The sequence below is a fragment of the Nicotiana tabacum genome, chromosome 17 (assembly GCF_000715075.1).
Source record: "Nicotiana tabacum cultivar K326 chromosome 17, ASM71507v2, whole genome shotgun sequence".
NCBI classification, from domain to species: Eukaryota; Viridiplantae; Streptophyta; class Magnoliopsida; order Solanales; family Solanaceae; genus Nicotiana; species Nicotiana tabacum.
This window is the reverse complement of record NC_134096.1, coordinates 78,184,068-78,202,285: the sequence shown is the minus strand read 5'-3', so window position 1 is coordinate 78,202,285 and position 18,218 is coordinate 78,184,068. Positions and strand designations below refer to the sequence as shown.

Below are 18,218 nucleotides of genomic sequence, written 5' to 3'. Positions count from 1 at the left end.
AGAGTCGAAGGGACTGTCCTTATATTGTGGATCCAAGGTCCTCCGAGTAGGGCATTGCACCTCATGTCGCCCTCGATTATGTGAAACTTGGTATCTTGAATGGTTCCAACCACGTTAACCGGTAGAATAATCTCCCCTTTAGTTGTTTCACTGGCCATATTGAAGGTGTTTAAGACCCGAGCAGCGGGCACGGTTTGATTTTACAGGCCAAGATGCTCCAAGACCCTCGATCGGATGATATTCGCTGAGCTATCTGGATCTACTAAAACACATTTAACTTGAACTTTATTTAATAAGATAGAAATTACCAGAGCGTCGTTGTGGGGCTGAGAGAGGCCTTCTGCTTCTTCGTCATTTAATGATAAAGTGCCTTCGGGCATATAATCTTGGGTTCGTTTTTCCCTAGTATTGATACCATAGTGCGTTTGAATATGGGTCCCTATGGAATGTCGACCCCACCGACGATCATACGAATGACATGTTGGGGTTCCTCCTGTTCATTTATCTTGTTGGCGTCCCTTTCTCTAAAATGATTCTTGGCTCGATCGCTGAGGAACTCTCAAAGGTGGCCCTCATTGAATAGACGGGCTACCTCATCCCTTAATTGTCCGCAATCCTCGGTCTTGTGACCATGCATGCCATGATACTTGCACATCAAGTTTGAGTTTCTTTGTGAAAGATCAGTTTGTATGGGTCTAGGCCACCTAGTATCTTTGATCCTTTCGATTGCCGATATAATACCTGATGCTCGATGCTAAAGTTATATTCCGATAACCAGGGTGCCTCTGTGGGATCGACATACTTGTCAAAACCACTTTTGCTCATAAGTCCCCGAGAATTCTGTCCTTGATCACTTCTTCGATCGCTCCAGGCGGAATTACGTTTTGAACCATTGTTCCTTCGATCTGCGGTATATGGTTGATATCGGTCTCTGTTCGATCTTGGCTCCCTGTCGACATCCCTCTGGTTTTTAACTGCCGACCTGTTTGGATGTACTGAACTGGAAGGGGCTCTTAATTGGTCGTCCTCGACCCTGATCTTCGATTGATATCGATTGTGCACATCTGCCCAAGTTACTGCTGGATACTCGATCAAATTTTGTTTTAACTGACGTGATGCTATCGAACTCCGCTCATTCAACCCTTGGGTGAAAGCTTGAACGGCCCAATCATCTGTGACCGGTGGCAACTCCATGCGTTCCATTTGAAATCAGGACACGAACTCCCTCATCATTTAATTATCCCTTTGTCTTACCTTGAAGAGGTCCGATTTCCTTGTTGCGACCTTTATGGCCCCGGCATGTGCCTTTACGAAAGAATCTGCTAATATGGCAAATGAGTCGATGGAATTTGGTGGTAGGTTGTGATACCAAATCATTGCTCCCTCGAAAGGGTCTCTCCGAATTTTTTCAACAGCACTGATTTGATTTCATTATCTTCTAAATCGTTACCCTTGATAGCGCATGTATATGAAGTAACATGCTCGTTGGGATCAGTGGTCCCATTATATTTGGGTATTTCTAGCATACGAAACTTCTTTAGAATAAGCTTCGGAGTCGCACTTGGAGGAAATGACTTTTGTACAAACTTCTTCGAATCCATTCCTTTCAAGATTAGCGGTGCCCCTGGTATCCGATCAACTTGAGAGTTGTATGTTTCCACTTTTTTATCTTTAGCTTTGATTCTCTTCTCCCCTGATTCAATTCTTTTGGCGAGCTCCTCGAGCATTTTCATTACCGTAGGATTAGTCCCCGATTCGTTACCATTCGACCTTTCCTGTTCTGGCTCGGTACAACGAGTAGTTTCCGGCTCAACCCTATTCGGAGCTCTATGTTGATTTTGTAACTGAACAGTAGCAGCTTGATGAGCCTGAAGCATATGGAATATCACTTGGAGATTGACTCATTCGTCTCCTCTACCCTGTGTTCCTTGGCCACTAGATCGGCTTTCTCTGCGTACACTCTCATCGAGATTTGCGCATAGGTCTGCGTTTAGAGCAACGTGTGAACTGACGTCGACTGGGTTGGCAACCGGTGCTCCCCCGAGATTAGCCTGTGGAACCTCGACTCCTGGAGCAATCACATTTTTGTTTTCACCGTGGAATCCGAAGCCATTGTCTCCGTGAGTGGATGCGTTTTGTGAGTTGACATGTTTTAACCTGAAAGCAAAGATACTTGACAAGAACAAGCGTAAAATAGTGTGTGTTTTACCAGAATCAGTACTGAACAATCACTATTATCCTTAGCTCCACGGTGGGCGCTAAACTGTTTACCCTAAAAATTGAGTAACAATTAAACTTATATTGTGGTTTTAAGGATATGTGATTTAAACCAGCACCAATTGATAAACAACGAATTAAATAGATAACTTGGACAATAAAATAAATCAAACCGGTCCGTAAACAATGCCTCGATCTTGATTCGAGATAGTCTTGAGGTTAGTTAATAAGAACAATGGAGGATGGAACAAACGGCAATGAACAATAAGTAAAGCAAAGAAAGCAGCGTATATGTATATTCTTCTCAGTGAATCCTGTCTACAAATGATTGGACCTCCTCTTTATATAGTAGAGGAGACCTAATTATGGCATGTCTCTTATTACAGAAGGAAACCGTATAAACAGCTAGTTATCCACTTCTGATTTGGTCCGTTCCGAGATTCACGCCGTGATCTTCGACCGATTACTGATATCTCGCCATTCCGTTATTCCTTCGAAGTCGGTCATACTTGATCTCGATTGTTGTTGGTCTCGGTCTCAACGTACACTTCGATCTCTAGGCTCGATGTCTCATCTTCGAGTCCTGATCCAATTTATTATGAGGCTACCCCGATGCAACTCCCTTGTCTCCTCCACATTCATAACTGTTACCAAATCCCCTCTGCTGAGCCTTTTCTTATCTCCTCTGCAGCAAGCTCAGGCCTCGATCAAACAGCAAAATGGCCGTATACACTTCAACAATTGCACCAAATTAAACGATGGCATTTACATTAAAGATGGAGAAAATCCTATGACACAAAGTAGGTCTACCATCACTAAATTATTTACTGTTTCATTCAGAATAACCGCAAGCTCAGTCGTTAGCTCCCGTAAAAGAAAATAAAAGGGGGGTATCATGAAAAGATATATTAACCGCAAGAAATTTCACAGGGCCTCCGCTGGAGTCTTGATTTTGTAGTTGATAAAGTAAGGTGCGAAAAATTAATAAATTCCTTAGCTTTTTCGTCTATTAGCTCTAAGTATTCTTTGCGTGATTGCATTATAATATTATTTTGGAGACAATAACTTCGTACGTATAATATATTGATTCCTAAAGATTACTTGTTGAATTATACAAATGATTTGCACTTGAAGTCAGGAGTAGTAAAAGCTGGGTGTCTCTGTCGGTGGTAATAGTGAAGAGAACCGAAAATTGTTTATCTTACACTCAAACGTCAGTTACAGAGCGAAGCATGCTAATTTCGTGAGGAGCTAAATATTTTCTTTTACTTCCATTGTGTAGGTGGTAATATGTTATTGTAGGTATGAAGTCCCGTTATATTTTGGCACTTCAGGTATTTTGAACCACTTCGGGATTAATTCTGATACCGCACTCGGCTTGTACGGCGATTGAGTATACTTTTTCGAGTCCGGACCTTTCAATACTGGTGGCGCTCCCTGGATTTGGTCCATGCGGGCGTTTACTTCCCTCATAAACCTTAAAAGTTCATTCTTGAACGGGTCGTTCTTGTTGTTGAGACCGGATCCGCTCTCCCCAGCCCCGTCGGAGCCAACTTCATCCCTGGGAGTGTTGTTGTCGCCTCTCTGCGTTGTTTGGTTTGCAGAAACTCCGGGAGGAATTGGATCTCGTCTGTTTGCATTATTCAAAGCCCCCGATAGTGCCTGCTTCAGCTCCGTCATAACCTTATCTTGCCGCGTGAGATGGCCTAAAATGACCGCCTGTTGCTCTTGCAGGACCTTCACCGCATCCGCGACATGCTCCTAATCAACATCATCAGGAGTTGTCTCCCGAACCTATCGAGGGTACTGCCTGTCATGCACCGACATGATGTCATTCCCCTCATTGCGGGTGTCACTGATTGAATTCTCGAAATGAGGCCGCCCCCCTCGAATTTCAGAGTTGTACGTGTCGTTAACAGTGTTATCTGTCATTTTTTGTGATTTTTTCTAAGACAAAATAATCAAATCACGTAGTAAAAAAGGCAAAGATCAATTTAATTGCACGACTGTCTAGACCCCACGGTGGGCGCTAAACTGTTTACCCATAAAACGGTACAGTTGAATTTATACGTGGTTTCTAGACAAGTGAACTAATTTGATCCTGAAATAATGCAATAATTGAAAAAATGTACAATACTTAGCCTTAAAATGTAGATGAAATAACAGAAATGACAGTTCCGGGAACAACGTTTCTGGGTACAGCAATGATTAGATCAAAAAGTAAAAAATTTGTGTACTCTACAATTATAACCGGACTCACTATTTATAGCTACGTCTAGGGAAGGATGTCCTAGGATCGTGCCCTCCTTTAATGTCAATTATGAGGGTCATAGATGATATAATGGTGAACATAAATACCAAATTCTCTGTAACGGGCCGTCGCTCTTAATGCTGCAGAATATTCCTTATTAAATGCTACCGGCCACAGAGCATTTAATACATCTTTATGAACGTTATTCCTTCCGGTGACAAGCGAAATGGCTGTGTTCGGTATTCGGCCATCCCCGTCTTGAATTTCACTTGTCTTTTCTTTAAATGACCACGTGTCATAGCATATTTCACCCTATACATAATTATTTTGCCAAACTAATTGGAAATTGTACTAAAAGGAAACAAGAGAATTTCATAAGAATTTTCTGTACTATTGAACAATTAATGAATGATTTAAAATTTCAATAGTTAAACGACGAAATTTACATTAAAGATGGACAAAATCGTATGACACAAAGTAGGTCTACCATCACTAAATTATTTATTCTGTCCCATTTAGAATCATCTAGGAGCAGGACAACTGCAAGCTCGGGTCGTTTAGCTTCCGTAAAAGAAAAGAGAAGGGGGATATCATGAAAAGATAAATTAACCGCAAGAAAATTACTGTAGTTTTTCACAGGGCCTCCGCTGGAGTCTTGATTTGGTAGTTGATAAAGTAAGATCCGGAAGATTAATTAAATCCCTTAACTTTTTCGTCTATCAGCTCTAAGTATTCTCTGCGTGATTACTGATGGATTTACTATGCATTTGGCTTTCCTATTTATATCAATAATATATTATTTTTGGAACATTAAAAATTATTTGTTGAATTATACAAATAATTTGCCCTTGAAGTCAGGAGATGTAAAAGCTGGGTGTCTCTGTCGGTGGTAATAGTGAAGAGAACCTAAAATTGTTTATCTTACAATCAAACGTCAGTTACAGAAAGCGAAGCACCACTCTGCTAAAGAAATATACTACTAAAGAATACTATACTACCACTCTCACTTCTTCTCCATCTGCCTGCTCTGTTCTCTACTTTACAGCCATTTCTTGTTTCTAGCAATTCTCCCAATTGCTAGATTCAGTCTCCATTTCTCATCAAATGCTTCCTCCTTACTCAGCCGACGAGTCCCTAGAAGCCGATGAAACCCTGCGCAAACCTCCCAAAGCCAATAGCAACGACTTTCTCAAGAATGCACTGAGCAATTTCCAGTACCAGATTTCTACTCACCCACGTTTCTGGCTTTTCACCTTTTTCCTCTTCTTCCAACTCGTAGTTCTCATTTTCACCCGCAATTCCCCCTTCCCCTTTTCAACCCACTCCCCACCCCAATCCCTCCCCCACTTCCCTTCAGAAACCGCATTATTTGCCGACATACAGAAACCCCATCATGATCCAAATGCTATTTATCCCTTCGGAGACTCCGAATGCGAGTACGGTCGTGTTTATGTCTATAATCTACCTTCCAAATTTAACAAAGACTTAGCTTTAACTACCTGCGACGATCTAGACCCATGGAAGTGGCAGTGTGGACTTGTCACCAATGACGGATACGGAAAGAGATCAACGGACCTCGCCGGAATCTTGCCGGGTAATCTCTCTGCAGCGTGGTACCGGACAAATCAGTTCTCCTCGGAGGTAATATTTCATTACCGGCTTTTAAACTACAGATGTAGAACAAACGACCCGGATTCTGCTACTGCTTTCTACATTCCGTTCTACGCCGGACAAGCAGTGGGGAAATACCTATGGACCGATGAAATCGAAAATCGTGATTTGCTTAGCAATAAAGTACTGAAATGGGTCCAGAGGCAAAAATACTGGAAAAGATATAACGGGTCGGACCATTTCCTGACTCTGGGTCGGATAACGTGGGATTTCCGGCGATTAGGTGACCCGGAGAAACTGTGGGGGTCGACTTTTCTCAATCGGCCACAGATGCAGAACGTTTCGCGTTTCACCATCGAGAGGGCTCCATGGGATGCAAATGATATCAGTGTACCGTACCCTACTGGATTCCACCCTCACTCCGAGAAAGAACTCAGGGAATGGCAGAACTTTGTGCTTTCATATAACCGCACGAGTCTTTTCACGTTCATTGGCGCAGCGCGTGGGGATATCAACAGCGATTTCAGATCGAGGTTAATGAGTTACTGTAGAAACGAGTCGGACTCGTGCCGAGTCGTTGACTGTGCCGTGACTCAGTGCTCTAACGGTTCGTCAGAAATCCAAGAAGCACTTTTGAGCTCCGATTTTTGCTTACAGCCGAAAGGGGACAGCTTGACTCGGCGGTCGGTTTTCGATTGCATGGTGACCGGTTCAGTGCCGGTTTTTTTCTGGCGACGAACGGCTTACACACAGTACCAGTGGTTTTTACCAGAGGAACCGGGGAGTTATTCGGTTTTTATAGATCCTGAAGCAGTGAGAAATGGGACGGCTTCCATTAAGGAAATATTGAAAAGTTACAGTAAAGATCAAGTAAGGAAAATGAGGGAGAAAGTAGTAGAAACAATTCCAAGAATAGTGTACGCAAGGCCAAGTGGAGGTCTTGGGACTATCAAGGATGCATTTGAAATTGCAGTTGAAGGAGTATTGAAGAGGGTTAAGGATGAAAATGAATGGAAGGAATACGTGGATATGGGCAGTTGAAGATGATGAGTTTATAATTTGGGAGATTTGATGAATGTAATGTATATAATTCTTTCCCTTAATATTGAGCTATAAGTATAATCATATAAATACAGGGACAAGTTTGAAGCAGGACGGGTAATTCTGTGTGGCTGCTGCTGATATGATTCTCAGTTTTTAGAATCAGCTTAGGTTACTGGATTATGGCGAGCTCGGATTTTATACATGTTAACGTACCAAATATTTTTAGAGGTTTGATTTAAGATCAGACGAAAAAGTGAGGTCAAGTGTTATCTGCGGGTAAGAGTTATATATTGATCAGATTTTGGCAATTTCTTTTCTGTTTATGTCTTTCATTTCCATGTACTAAAATAAGGGTTCATTTTGAAACATGTCTTCTTGTTTCTCACATTTATAGTAGTACTAACTTTTCTACCTAGTGCAGACAATTACATTATACCTTATCGTCTGTAGCTAACAGTGTTTAGCTTCTCATCGAGAAAAGAAATCCTTAACTTTAAAAAATACTGCATTTTAATCTTTCGCATTCGCACTCAATATAATGTTGTATCTATGTATACGGAAAATACGACAGGTTAAAGCTTCATCTTGAGTTATATCAAACCAAGGTTCGAAGATACATCGTTGAGCTCGTGACCCCGGGACTGAACGAAATCGAGACCGAACAAGATCGAGGGAAATTTGCCTAGCCAAATAACAGAAGGACGAAATATCGAGGTTCGAAGATCGACAAGACCATCAGATTTGCCCTCGATTTTACCGAAGACACAACCAATCCTGCTTCTGACAGCCTCGAAGAAAAGTTTCGCCAACTCATCTGATAAGGATCCGCGATTCTCGCCATTAACATCATTATGGCAGAAATCATAGAATTAAATAAAAAAAGGGGGCCAACGATCTACATAATTTATTATAAAATGTCTTAAAAGTTTCATTTCCCTAAATATATAGAGGAAACTGAGTAATTCATGGACACATTGCAACTTACTTCAAAGAACAACATACTATTTTTCCAGCTTTGTTCATATTATTCTGGCTTGAATAAGATTACGTCTAAATTCGAAGGAAGTTAATCCTACGAGGCTTAAGTTGTTCAATATGCATAGTTTGTATTTATTTTTCTATTTATTCTTCCATATTAAATCTGATTTCGAGCTTTGTATCAAATTATATTACATATAAATTCAATTGTTATCCAATTTTGAAAGTAAACCTTAGCCTAGAATGTGATTTTAGCTAATAGAACAATTTTAGAAGGCAAAATGGCGGACTTTGAAAGTTTATCATACTTTTACCGACACAAAGGGAGAAAAATTAGAGGAAAAACTCTCGCTTAAACTTGAAGGGTGACAAGAAAATTATTGCTTAAACTCCATTAATAATTTCATATGGGAAAAGAATTGAGGTCGTTTGCTGGTACTACGTGAAAGAAAGGCTCGAGGTAATTAAGTAAAATGACATAATTCAACGTGCATAAGCTAAATGGAATTTACGGGCTCATCGGGGCCAACCTAGATGTCAGGACCCAAATTAAAAGAAAATAAAAAAGGTATAATCTCTAGCGGAAGGGAAATTAATTCGTTTGATATGTAAATCGAACTTAGGGGTATACATAGGTCGGGTGTTTGTTTGTATTTTTTTTATTATCAAATCAAACCAACAAAGTCGGGTTTTCAATCTCGGTTTTTCTCGGGTTTTCGAGTTTTTTTTTTCCAGTAAAGTCTTCATAACATAAAATATGTAACTTGTGCTCTAAATATTTCTTAAGTCTTAGTAAAATACAACTATATAATGTATGTTCCAAGAAACTAACACAATAATATGAGATAAGTCATAGCATTATACTAAAATATTCAATAACAAAAATAATAAAATTACATAAAGTAAATTTTGCTAATTAATAAGTCATAATAAAAATTAACATAATTTAAAAATACTATATATGTCATGCTAAAATAAGTATAGCTAATAAGTACTAATATTAATTACATAATTAAGCACTAAAGAAAAAGATAAACTAAGTTATGCACTTTCATTATAAACCAATGTAAAACTAAAATAATTATCCAACACTATCGTCATTCCTAGTGTTGAATTGAATTTCTTTTGTTAGCATTAGTATTGATTTGAACTTTGTTTGAGTTACTATATTTATGGGTTATAAAATTTATTTACCATTCAAGAATGTTAAGTCTAAACTTGAAATAATACGTTAAAAGATAAAACTGTGAAAAAGTTTAAGAAATATTTATAAATTACATTACAATAAATATTTATATGTATAAAATATTTTTAAAAATTATATGAATGTACTATCGGGTTGGTTTGGTTTCGGTTTGACTTTTTTAGTTAAAACCAAAACAAACCAATTATGGTCGGATTTTATTTTTCAATGTCAAACCAAACCAAATCAAACCACATCGGATTTTTTTTCCGATTTGACTAAGATTATCAATTTGGTGCGATTTATCGATTTTTTTTTTGTAAACCCCAAATCGAACTTTTCCTAAAACTCAGCAACTTCCATAGAAATTTAACGACTTCATTTGCAAGAGATACCATCACTTCCATGCGTTAAATTGATTTGAAAATTAAGTGTAGTCACCTAGTATTAAAATTGATCCGCTGATTTCTAGGTAAGACCAAACAGATATCATAGGAATAGCATAGTTCTTGTACCAAAAATAGTAAAAAACTCGTACTCTCTGTTCTCCTGTACTAGTTCAACTAATAGTGAAGGTACAAGTGCGGCAATTTCTCATATAACTTCAGAAAGCAAAGCTGTGGTAAAACGCATAAACCAGACTAAAAAAAAAGATATTGAAAAGGGAACTGCCGAAAGATGTACACCGTCAGGAGTAGTATGCATCTTTGGTGTTATTCCAGGGTCTAGAAGGTGTAGAAATTAATCTTGGCGTACAAGCAGCCAATGAATAGAGTTTGATTCTAATAATATCAAGAGCATAGCAAACTTTGACCCGACAGTTGATAGGCTAAAATAATTCTTTGAAAGGCTTAACATGTTGGAGCAGCATGCATGGAAAATCTTAGTAGCGTTGGTTACGTGAGCTTTTACTTTATCGGTCAAAGTTCTATTTCTTACCTTGTAATAATTCCCTCCCTGTTTTTTCTTCTTCTACCCCCAATTCGAAAAAAAATATTGGAGCCGCCTGAATACATAGGCGGCCCCCTAAACTTATCCATTTTTTTTCGCTTAGACACTCATAAAGGTCCATGTTTTTTTATGATTTTTGGCTCCAACAACCTCACGTTCCTTATCATGTCCAGCTTTTATTTTAATATTTAAAGGAGGACGAGAAGAACGTTTATTTAAGATGGACTGGTGGAGAACTTGGGGCACAAACAAAAGAACGATGTAGCACATAGGACCATTGAATTGAAAAGTCTTTGTTGACTCAGCAACCCATCATATATAAACCAACCAAGTGCAACAAGGTTCAGATATGTCCTAAAAAACAGAAAATGGAAGCAACTTTGTTGTATACTTCTCTCTCTATCTTCTTTCTACTTGTAGCTCTTGTTTCCTCAAGACGAAGACAACTTATTAATCTCCCACCAACCCCAGCACTTAAACTTCCTATTATAGGCCATCTCTATCTCTTAAAACCACCTCTGTATCGCACTCTTGCAAAGCTCACAACTAAATATGGTCCCATTTTCTCTCTTCAATTTGGTACCCGTCTTGTTTTGGTAGTGTCCTCCTCATCTGCTGCTGAAGAATGCTTCACCAAGAACGATATTGTTTTGGCCAATCGCCCTCGTTTAATGATCGGCAAATACATAGGCTATAATTATACTACACTCTCTGGTTCCCCTTATGGTGATCACTGGCGCAACCTTCGCCGCCTCTGCGCACTTGAAATTTTCTCCACTAACCGTCTCAACAATTTTCAGCCAATTAGACAACATGAAGTCAAGCTTCTTGTTCATAGAGTATTTCAAAACTCGGGTGGGAGTTTTGGGACCCCTGTTGAACTTAAGTCCAAGTTATTTCAGATGTCGTACAATATTATCATGAGAATGGTAGCTGGAAAGAGATATTATGGTGAAGAGGTAGATAACGAGGAGGCAAACCATTTTCGGGAGCTTGTAGAAGAGGTTATTTCATATGGGGGTGCATCAAATCCCACGGATTTCATGCCTGCAATATTTCGTTGCTTTTTCAGGAGTATGGAGAAGAATTTGGCCAGGCTTGGTAGCAAAATGGACGCGCTCTTGCAAGGCTTGATTGATGAACACCGTCGTGATAAAAGCAGAAATTCCATGATTGATCATTTGCTTTCTCTGCAAGAATCAGAACCAGAATATTACTCTGATCAAATCATCAAAGGAATAATATTGGTAAGCTCTCTTCACTACTGCATCTCCCACTCTATGTTTAAATTGAAAATCTTTGTTTAACTTAGCCGCAGGCTAATCATCCCAATTCTTGATTTAGTGAACGTTGCTCTGGATTTCCTGTTCTAGATGTACAAGATATTAGAATGTCCCCATTGGTTGAAGGATAGGATTGTTGTCTCTTTATATGGTTTGGTCAATCCTTAGCTCGTGGGTTGAAGGACTGGATTGTTGTCTCTTTATATGGTTTTATCTAATCATCATCTCATGAGCTAGCTTGTATGGTTGAGTTAGGTACCATGTCCATCTTCTTGACATGATGCATATAAAAGGCTGCATCCGTTGCTTGAATTTTTTATATTTATACTAAGCTCGAAGCAATCGTCACCAAAACATAGTATAACTGCCTTTGTATCCACTGATTTAAAGTTATAGATTGTTGCTGCATATAGAACCCTGGGAATATCAAAATATCAACTTACAAAAGCAGTTGCCGGACACTTTTCTCATTAACTAACAACTGCAGGTCATGCTGAATGCGGGGACTGAAACATCATCTGTAACAATAGAATGGGCAATGTCTCTTTTACTCAATCATCCAGAGGTGTTGGAAAAGGCCAAAGCTGAAATAGACGACCATGTGGGTAAAGATCGTTTAGTGGATGAAGCAGATTTACCCAAGCTGAAATACCTTCAAAGTATTATTTCAGAGACACTTCGATTGTACCCTGCAGGACCAATGCTAGTGCCTCATGAATCATCTGATGATTGCACTATCGCTGGGTTGCACATTCCACGTGGCACGATGCTATTGGTGAATGCTTGGGCCATCCACAGGGACCCATTACTTTGGGAGGATCCAGAGAGCTTCAAGCCAGAAAGGTTTGAAGGTGTGCAAGTGGAATCATGGAAGCTATTGCCATTTGGAATGGGAAGGAGAGCGTGTCCAGGTTCTGGACTTGCTCAACGTGTGGTTGGTTTAGCTTTAGCATCTCTAGTGCAGTGTTTTGAGTGGAAAAGGGTAAGTGAAGAGGTGGTTGATTTGACTGAAGGAAAAGGTCTCACCATGCCAAAAGCTGAGCCACTCATGGCTAGGTGCGAAGCTCGTGATATTCTTCACAAAGTTGTTTCAGAAATATCCTAACGTTTCAGAGTGTTTCTTGCATTTTTTTAGTGCTCCATACCTCTAGTTTTTAGGTTAGAAAGGTTTGAGTAATAAAGCACCATGTGTCTTCATTCTCTCATATAATATGTGCTATGTAAGTTTCTGATTTGTTACTTAGATACTTTGGATTAAATATATGAGGTGCTACTTCTTTTTAATGGTGTAAGTAGAGGCTGATGGATTCAACAGAACTCATTATTTCGACTGCACATGTGAAAAATCACTATATGTCAACAAATATTAATTCCGAACTCATAATTTTAAATGTTTAGTGGATCAGTAGTAAGAACCTTAAAGGTTGAATCCATCAAATATATATCCTGGATCCGCCTCTGAGTGTAAAAAATAGAAACAAGGTTTATTAGCCTTTGGAGTCAGTTACAACTCCCAATTGCAACAAGTACTCGGAAATGTTTGTTCTTCGGTGGAAAGGAAAATAACTTCATTTCTTACAAGGAAGGCAGGAACTGACCAAATATGTAAATCTTGCTGGTATCCTCACCGTTGAACCTCCTTCCACGCTTCACGGAGAAGCTGGTATCTGACAATATTTCTAGCAGGTTTTGCTAAATTTGGATAATCCTTGAAGCTATCAGCGAGGAACGAAGTAAACGGTGAGTCCAGCTCATCAAGCTCAACATCGCTGGTGTACGTTTTCTTGAGTACAGATGACCCCCTAATCTTTGGAGCTTGATTGCCAACCTTCTCTATAAAAATAGTGAGAGACAATGCCGGAGGAGGTGTATAGACAGGCAATGTGAAAGTGCACGGGAAGCTAGTCAGCAATTCTCCAGGAGCATCTTTTACATCCTTAATCAGGAAAAATATGGTGTAAGAAAGGGTATGTGACTTCACGTTAATAAGCTCCGTAAATAGGACAAAAATTGCTCTGAGCATTATGGATGACGAAATATTGGCTTGCATAAATCTGCTTGAGATAAACAAAATGAGAGGGAAAACTTACTTCGGAATCCAGGGCCTCAAGGACATTCATTGGAATTGGATCAGGACGGAAATCATCTGGAACAAAATTGGCGAGAACTCTTTTGATCAAAGCTGGACCAAGTATTGGGCAGACCTAGTAACAGCAAGTTCAAAAATTATGTATGGAGAAAATGGATTTGCTAGAGATTGATCTGTTGATAAATTTAAAGGGAAATTTGGACTAACTTCTTTTCTTGTGGATGCATCTATGAGCATTTCAAATGGAAGCATCATGAGGTTGCTCAATGCATTAAGGAAACGAAAAGCCTTGAACGATTCTGGTTTCTTGTCATTCCCAAATATGTTATTATACTCTGGTGAAACTTCATCTTGAAAGCCAATAAGATCTGTAAGCCATCCAGACCAGCTCCCAACCTATCAACAAACCAAAACGGTCATAATCGATAAGTAAATACTCCCTTGAACCAAAATACAGTTGAGAAAAATTTAAACTTGTCATATTTTCATGTATTTTTAGGGAAAGAACTCAAGTAGTGGAAACTAAGTATAAACAACTGTATTCTCACTTTTTCATAAAATGCTGTATATTTTTCACCAAATATTGGCCCATTTCTATTAGTGTAGCTCTGGTTAATTAGTAGAAGTATATTATATAATCTTTCAGGAATGATAAACTAGCATGAAACTAGGCACACTAAAGCTAACTTTTTCTACTCACAGCATTTTTCAACTGTGCACCAGCTCCAAAGCTTGATTTTCCAGCAGGAATTGGGAGGACCTTACGATCACTTATAGGATCAAACACTGGATCTGTTGGCATTTCTTCAGTGGATTCGCGGAGAATAGCATTGAACATTGCCACATCCAATCTACTCACCAACTGCTTCATCACCTAGAAACACAATGAATACATTTCACAATAAGTCATTGTTGAAGAAAGAACAAGATGCTGGAAAATCGTTACTAACTAGAACCTCAAATCACTCAAACAAGAAGTAGAAGTGGCTGCTTGTGTGGACAACAGAAGACACCTCATTCTGATGAATCAACTCACCAACTTTGGCAGAACAGGTAAGCAGCCACATTTATGGCCACCTGCCCGAAGTGGACAAAGCCTTTCACAGGCATCTTTCAGAGCCCTTTTCCAAAGTTTTACGGAAAATTTGCCCTGTTCTTGATCGCCCAAAGAATGTCTACTCCCATATGTTTTCTTCACCCTTGAGCCCTTAGTCTTACTAGTTTTTGCAGTCGAAAACTGCATATGTGGAGTCAGAGTCTGCAGGCAAAAATAAGTGACTGCACTGTAATTAAAGTAGCACTTGTTATGGGAGAAAAGCTCAGAAAAATTTAGGTGATCAACCTGCCACCAAAGGGACTTGGTGATTTTGGAGAAGATCCAACCTTCAAGCTTTTCCAATGCTTGAGTGAATGATTCGATGTCCTCCCAGTTATAATATTGCTTAACTAAATGACTCTTGTTCCCTTGGCTAGCAATTGATTTGATGCTTTGCTGCATATATATTTTTTCCAACGCAGACCTACCTTTGTTGCCAGTAGTTTCAGTTGGTGCCCCTTCATTAAATTGCACTCCTGCAGCAGCCTGACTGATGATTGCTCTTAACATAATGGAATTCGACAACCAGAAAGTTAGCCTGTTTGTGGGGAAAAATATTAGAGAAATCCTGTAAAGTTTCCAATTTTATCCTTAAAACATATTTGTTCCAACATATCGATAAGCTTTTTTTTTGGGTCCACTATCCACTTAATTCACGATATCAATCGAAGATTGATGCTGATCTATTAATTAGAAACTGGAAAATTAGAATTATTAAGAAAATTAAGTAGCTTATAAAACAATCAATCACAAGAGTGTACCTTGGAACATCGCTTCCACATGCTTTAGAAACCAAAGCTAATCCTGAGACAGCGGCTCTAGCAGCACTTGCCTGTTTAGCAGTGGATTTTGTTCTCCAAGCGTGGAGATAAAATCTAGCAAGGCGCCTGGCTGGAGTGTGAACTTTGTTCATTGAACTTCCATGCTCAGCAACTACAGAATAAAAGCCAACTTCAATAGCTGCAGCTTCTTTTAGTTCTTCCTCAAGCATCTGAATTCTAGATTCCGATTCAGGTTTACTCTTTGACATAACATTTGCAGGATCTCTTTTTTCAGTTGCTGAGGTACTGGTAGTATTCTTTGGTTCTTTTTTCTCCACTCCTGTACTTTTAGCAATACTACTAGTTTCTATAGGTGTGTGTTCTTTTATTTCTTTCTTAATAATCTCAGTGTTCCCCAAAAATACATTTGCACTTGCAGAGTCTCTTATCTGAACAGACTTCACTGGCTTCAATCGGCCATGTGTGATCTGAGCTCCAAGAGCTTTACGAATGGAACTCATTGTACCTTGTCTTTTCATACTTTTAGCTATTTTGTTGTCTGACAAGTCTCTTGTGTCATCAAGGAACAGTTCGTCCTGTCCAAAATCATGTTCTGTTGTTTCATCCGAACTATTTTGACTGTCGACACCTGCCTGAGTATGCATATGTGAAGTCGTAATTTTTGATATCAATCTATCAATGTATTTTTCTTTAGATATCTGAGTATTTTCTTCACTTTTGCTTGTTCCGCTGGCTGCTTCTTCATGCATGTCATTCTGCAATTTAATGTCAGTAAAATCTTAAGCAGAAAATAACACTACAATGGACAGAAAATACAATTAACCAGAGATAATCTCATATTGCATCGTGAGTCTGATGTAGATGTAACAATGGTATCCCATGATTAACCTTAACCTTAATTCATTAGGTGCTCTACTGGTACATAACTAGTGACATTCCAATCTAGATCAACTAACCACATTAAAAAGCTTAATTTGATTTCTTTTTCTTTGCCCTTTCTATTGAGGAAGAAGCTGAAATTGAAGTCAAATGTCTAGTTCTTACAAGTGGCCTATGGGAATATAAGCCAAAAGTTCCAGACCGGAGAAAAGTAGAAGCACGATATGAAATTCATACGATTCTCATGTTGCAGATGATAAATTTCAAACCAGAACCGTTCAGATTATCCAAGGAATTTAAATGAGGTTGAGCTAACTGAATGCTTGTTAACCAATGGATAATGAGTTTAACATCAATACACTATAGTGTTTTACACAATCATATAAGCAAAAAGATAACTACTGATAATCGTCCATTATAAGTGGTAGTAACAACCTGAAAAATAAGGCAGCTTTGTCAGTCAAATTATTTGCTACAATAGGTTAAAATACACTGAAAGTTAAATCCTAGATAATTTAACTCAAGTACCTTTACAACTCGAGATGGCGAGGGCCATGCCACCTTAAAAGCAGAAGAATCATATTCCAGAAGGAATGCAAGGAAGAATCATCATCAGTAAAAGAAGCACAAGCCGTTAATCATAATGATGGAATTTGATTGAACGCGAAATACCTTTACATTGTTAGATGGTGAAGCCCAAGCAGCTTCAAAAAGAGAAGAGGCAAAAGTTGAGGATGAGTGCGACGAAACATCATCATCAGTATAAGAAGCAGCATCAGAATCATCTTCAGCATCATCAATCATTAAGTCTGATTCTTGTTTATCTTTTGCTGGCTGAACCTTAACATATAGAGATGGTTGCAGCAAGCTTTTAGAACTCTTCTTGCAGTTTAAAGGAACACTAATAGCTAAAGTTTCTTTGATAACTCCATATTCTGCAAAATTTATTGAAGCTGTCCCCAATAGTTGACCTTGAGCTGCATTCTCCTTTGTATATTCATACAAGGAGAACTCCAAGTTATTCTTTAGAAATTTATCTTTGGATTTTTTCTCGCGACATAAAGTTAAGAATAGAGTGAAAGTCTTGTTAATTTCAAGATAGTCATCCTCAACAGAGGAAGTCACAAATCCAGAATTGCGATCGCCATTTTCCCACTGAAGTAATACTGACTGAACAGACCTCAATGATTCTGATGGGGGCCATGGCCTAATCAATTGGATATGTACAATGTAATCAATTTGGAAAGAAGCACCCTTTTTCTTCTTCTTCCCAAGACCCATGGCTTGATAGTAACTTGCAATGCTCCTCTGAACTTAAATAAACTAAAACAATACAAAAACCAAAAACCAATTTTTTTAGTAAACCGCAAGATGCAAACAAAGGCTTAAAATTTATAGTTCAAGTTCCGTGAATGATTAAACAGGACAACTACGTAACAGAAAAGCAATAACGTGCAAGAATAAATGAAAAGTGTACAGAAAAGTGGGAATTCTCATTTATGAAAAGTGTGGAAACGGTGAAAAGAAAAGAGAAGATTTTTACTCGATCAATACTATCTTTTGCTGGCAGAGTTTGTGAAGCCTTTAATTTGATGGCACAGTGAATTTGGCTTTCTTTTTGGGAGACTGTTTGTTGGGAGAATAATGAGTAGAGAGAAATGAAAAACAAAGATGAACAAGTTATTATGCGTGCGTCCAACTACGTGAGAAAGTCGACAGAATGACTAAACAAATGTACGTGACCTAGGACTAATGTCCTCCACCGGCCAACTTTGTTGAAAAAAGATATAACTAACGCCCTGTAATTGTACTTATTAATTTTGTGGTTTGCCACTAATATTGACTAATGCCTAA

The 18,218-nt window shown here is 38.7% G+C and overlaps 3 protein-coding genes across 5 annotated transcripts; 2 read left to right on the top strand and 1 right to left on the bottom strand.

Moving 5' to 3' along the window:
* Nucleotides 1-5,399: 5,399 nt before the first annotated feature.
* Nucleotides 5,400-8,266, top strand: LOC107782931 (xyloglucan galactosyltransferase XLT2). Its single transcript, XM_016603880.2, has 2 exons — nt 5,400-7,399; nt 7,695-8,266. Exon 1 carries the CDS (start codon nt 5,573-5,575, stop codon nt 7,118-7,120), a length of 1,548 nt encoding a protein of 515 aa, XP_016459366.2. The 5' UTR covers nt 5,400-5,572; the 3' UTR covers nt 7,121-7,399; nt 7,695-8,266.
* A 2,256-nt stretch (nt 8,267-10,522) lies between these two features.
* Nucleotides 10,523-12,852, top strand: LOC107782936 (cytochrome P450 81Q32-like). Its single transcript, XM_016603885.2, has 2 exons — nt 10,523-11,482; nt 12,006-12,852. The coding sequence occupies exons 1-2, from the start codon at nt 10,604-10,606 to the stop codon at nt 12,621-12,623; spliced, it is 1,497 nt and encodes a 498-aa protein (XP_016459371.1). The 5' UTR covers nt 10,523-10,603; the 3' UTR covers nt 12,624-12,852.
* A 75-nt stretch (nt 12,853-12,927) lies between these two features.
* Nucleotides 12,928-18,063, bottom strand: LOC107782934 (uncharacterized). Of its 3 annotated transcripts, XM_016603883.1 has the most exons (10): nt 17,908-18,063; nt 17,037-17,687; nt 16,893-16,925; nt 15,465-16,240; nt 14,950-15,241; nt 14,644-14,865; nt 14,308-14,481; nt 13,815-14,003; nt 13,609-13,722; nt 12,928-13,454 (listed from the first exon to the last, which is right to left on the bottom strand). In XM_016603883.1, exons 2-10 carry the CDS (start codon nt 17,643-17,645, stop codon nt 13,143-13,145), a joined length of 2,721 nt encoding a protein of 906 aa, XP_016459369.1. In that variant the 5' UTR covers nt 17,646-17,687; nt 17,908-18,063; the 3' UTR covers nt 12,928-13,142. The 3 variants fall into 3 exon arrangements, with proteins under 3 accessions (XP_016459369.1, XP_075090630.1, XP_016459370.1); XM_075234529.1 differs by lacking the exon at nt 16,893-16,925; XM_016603884.2 differs by lacking the exon at nt 17,908-18,063 and having other exon boundaries at nt 17,037-17,885.
* Nucleotides 18,064-18,218: the final 155 nt, after the last annotated feature.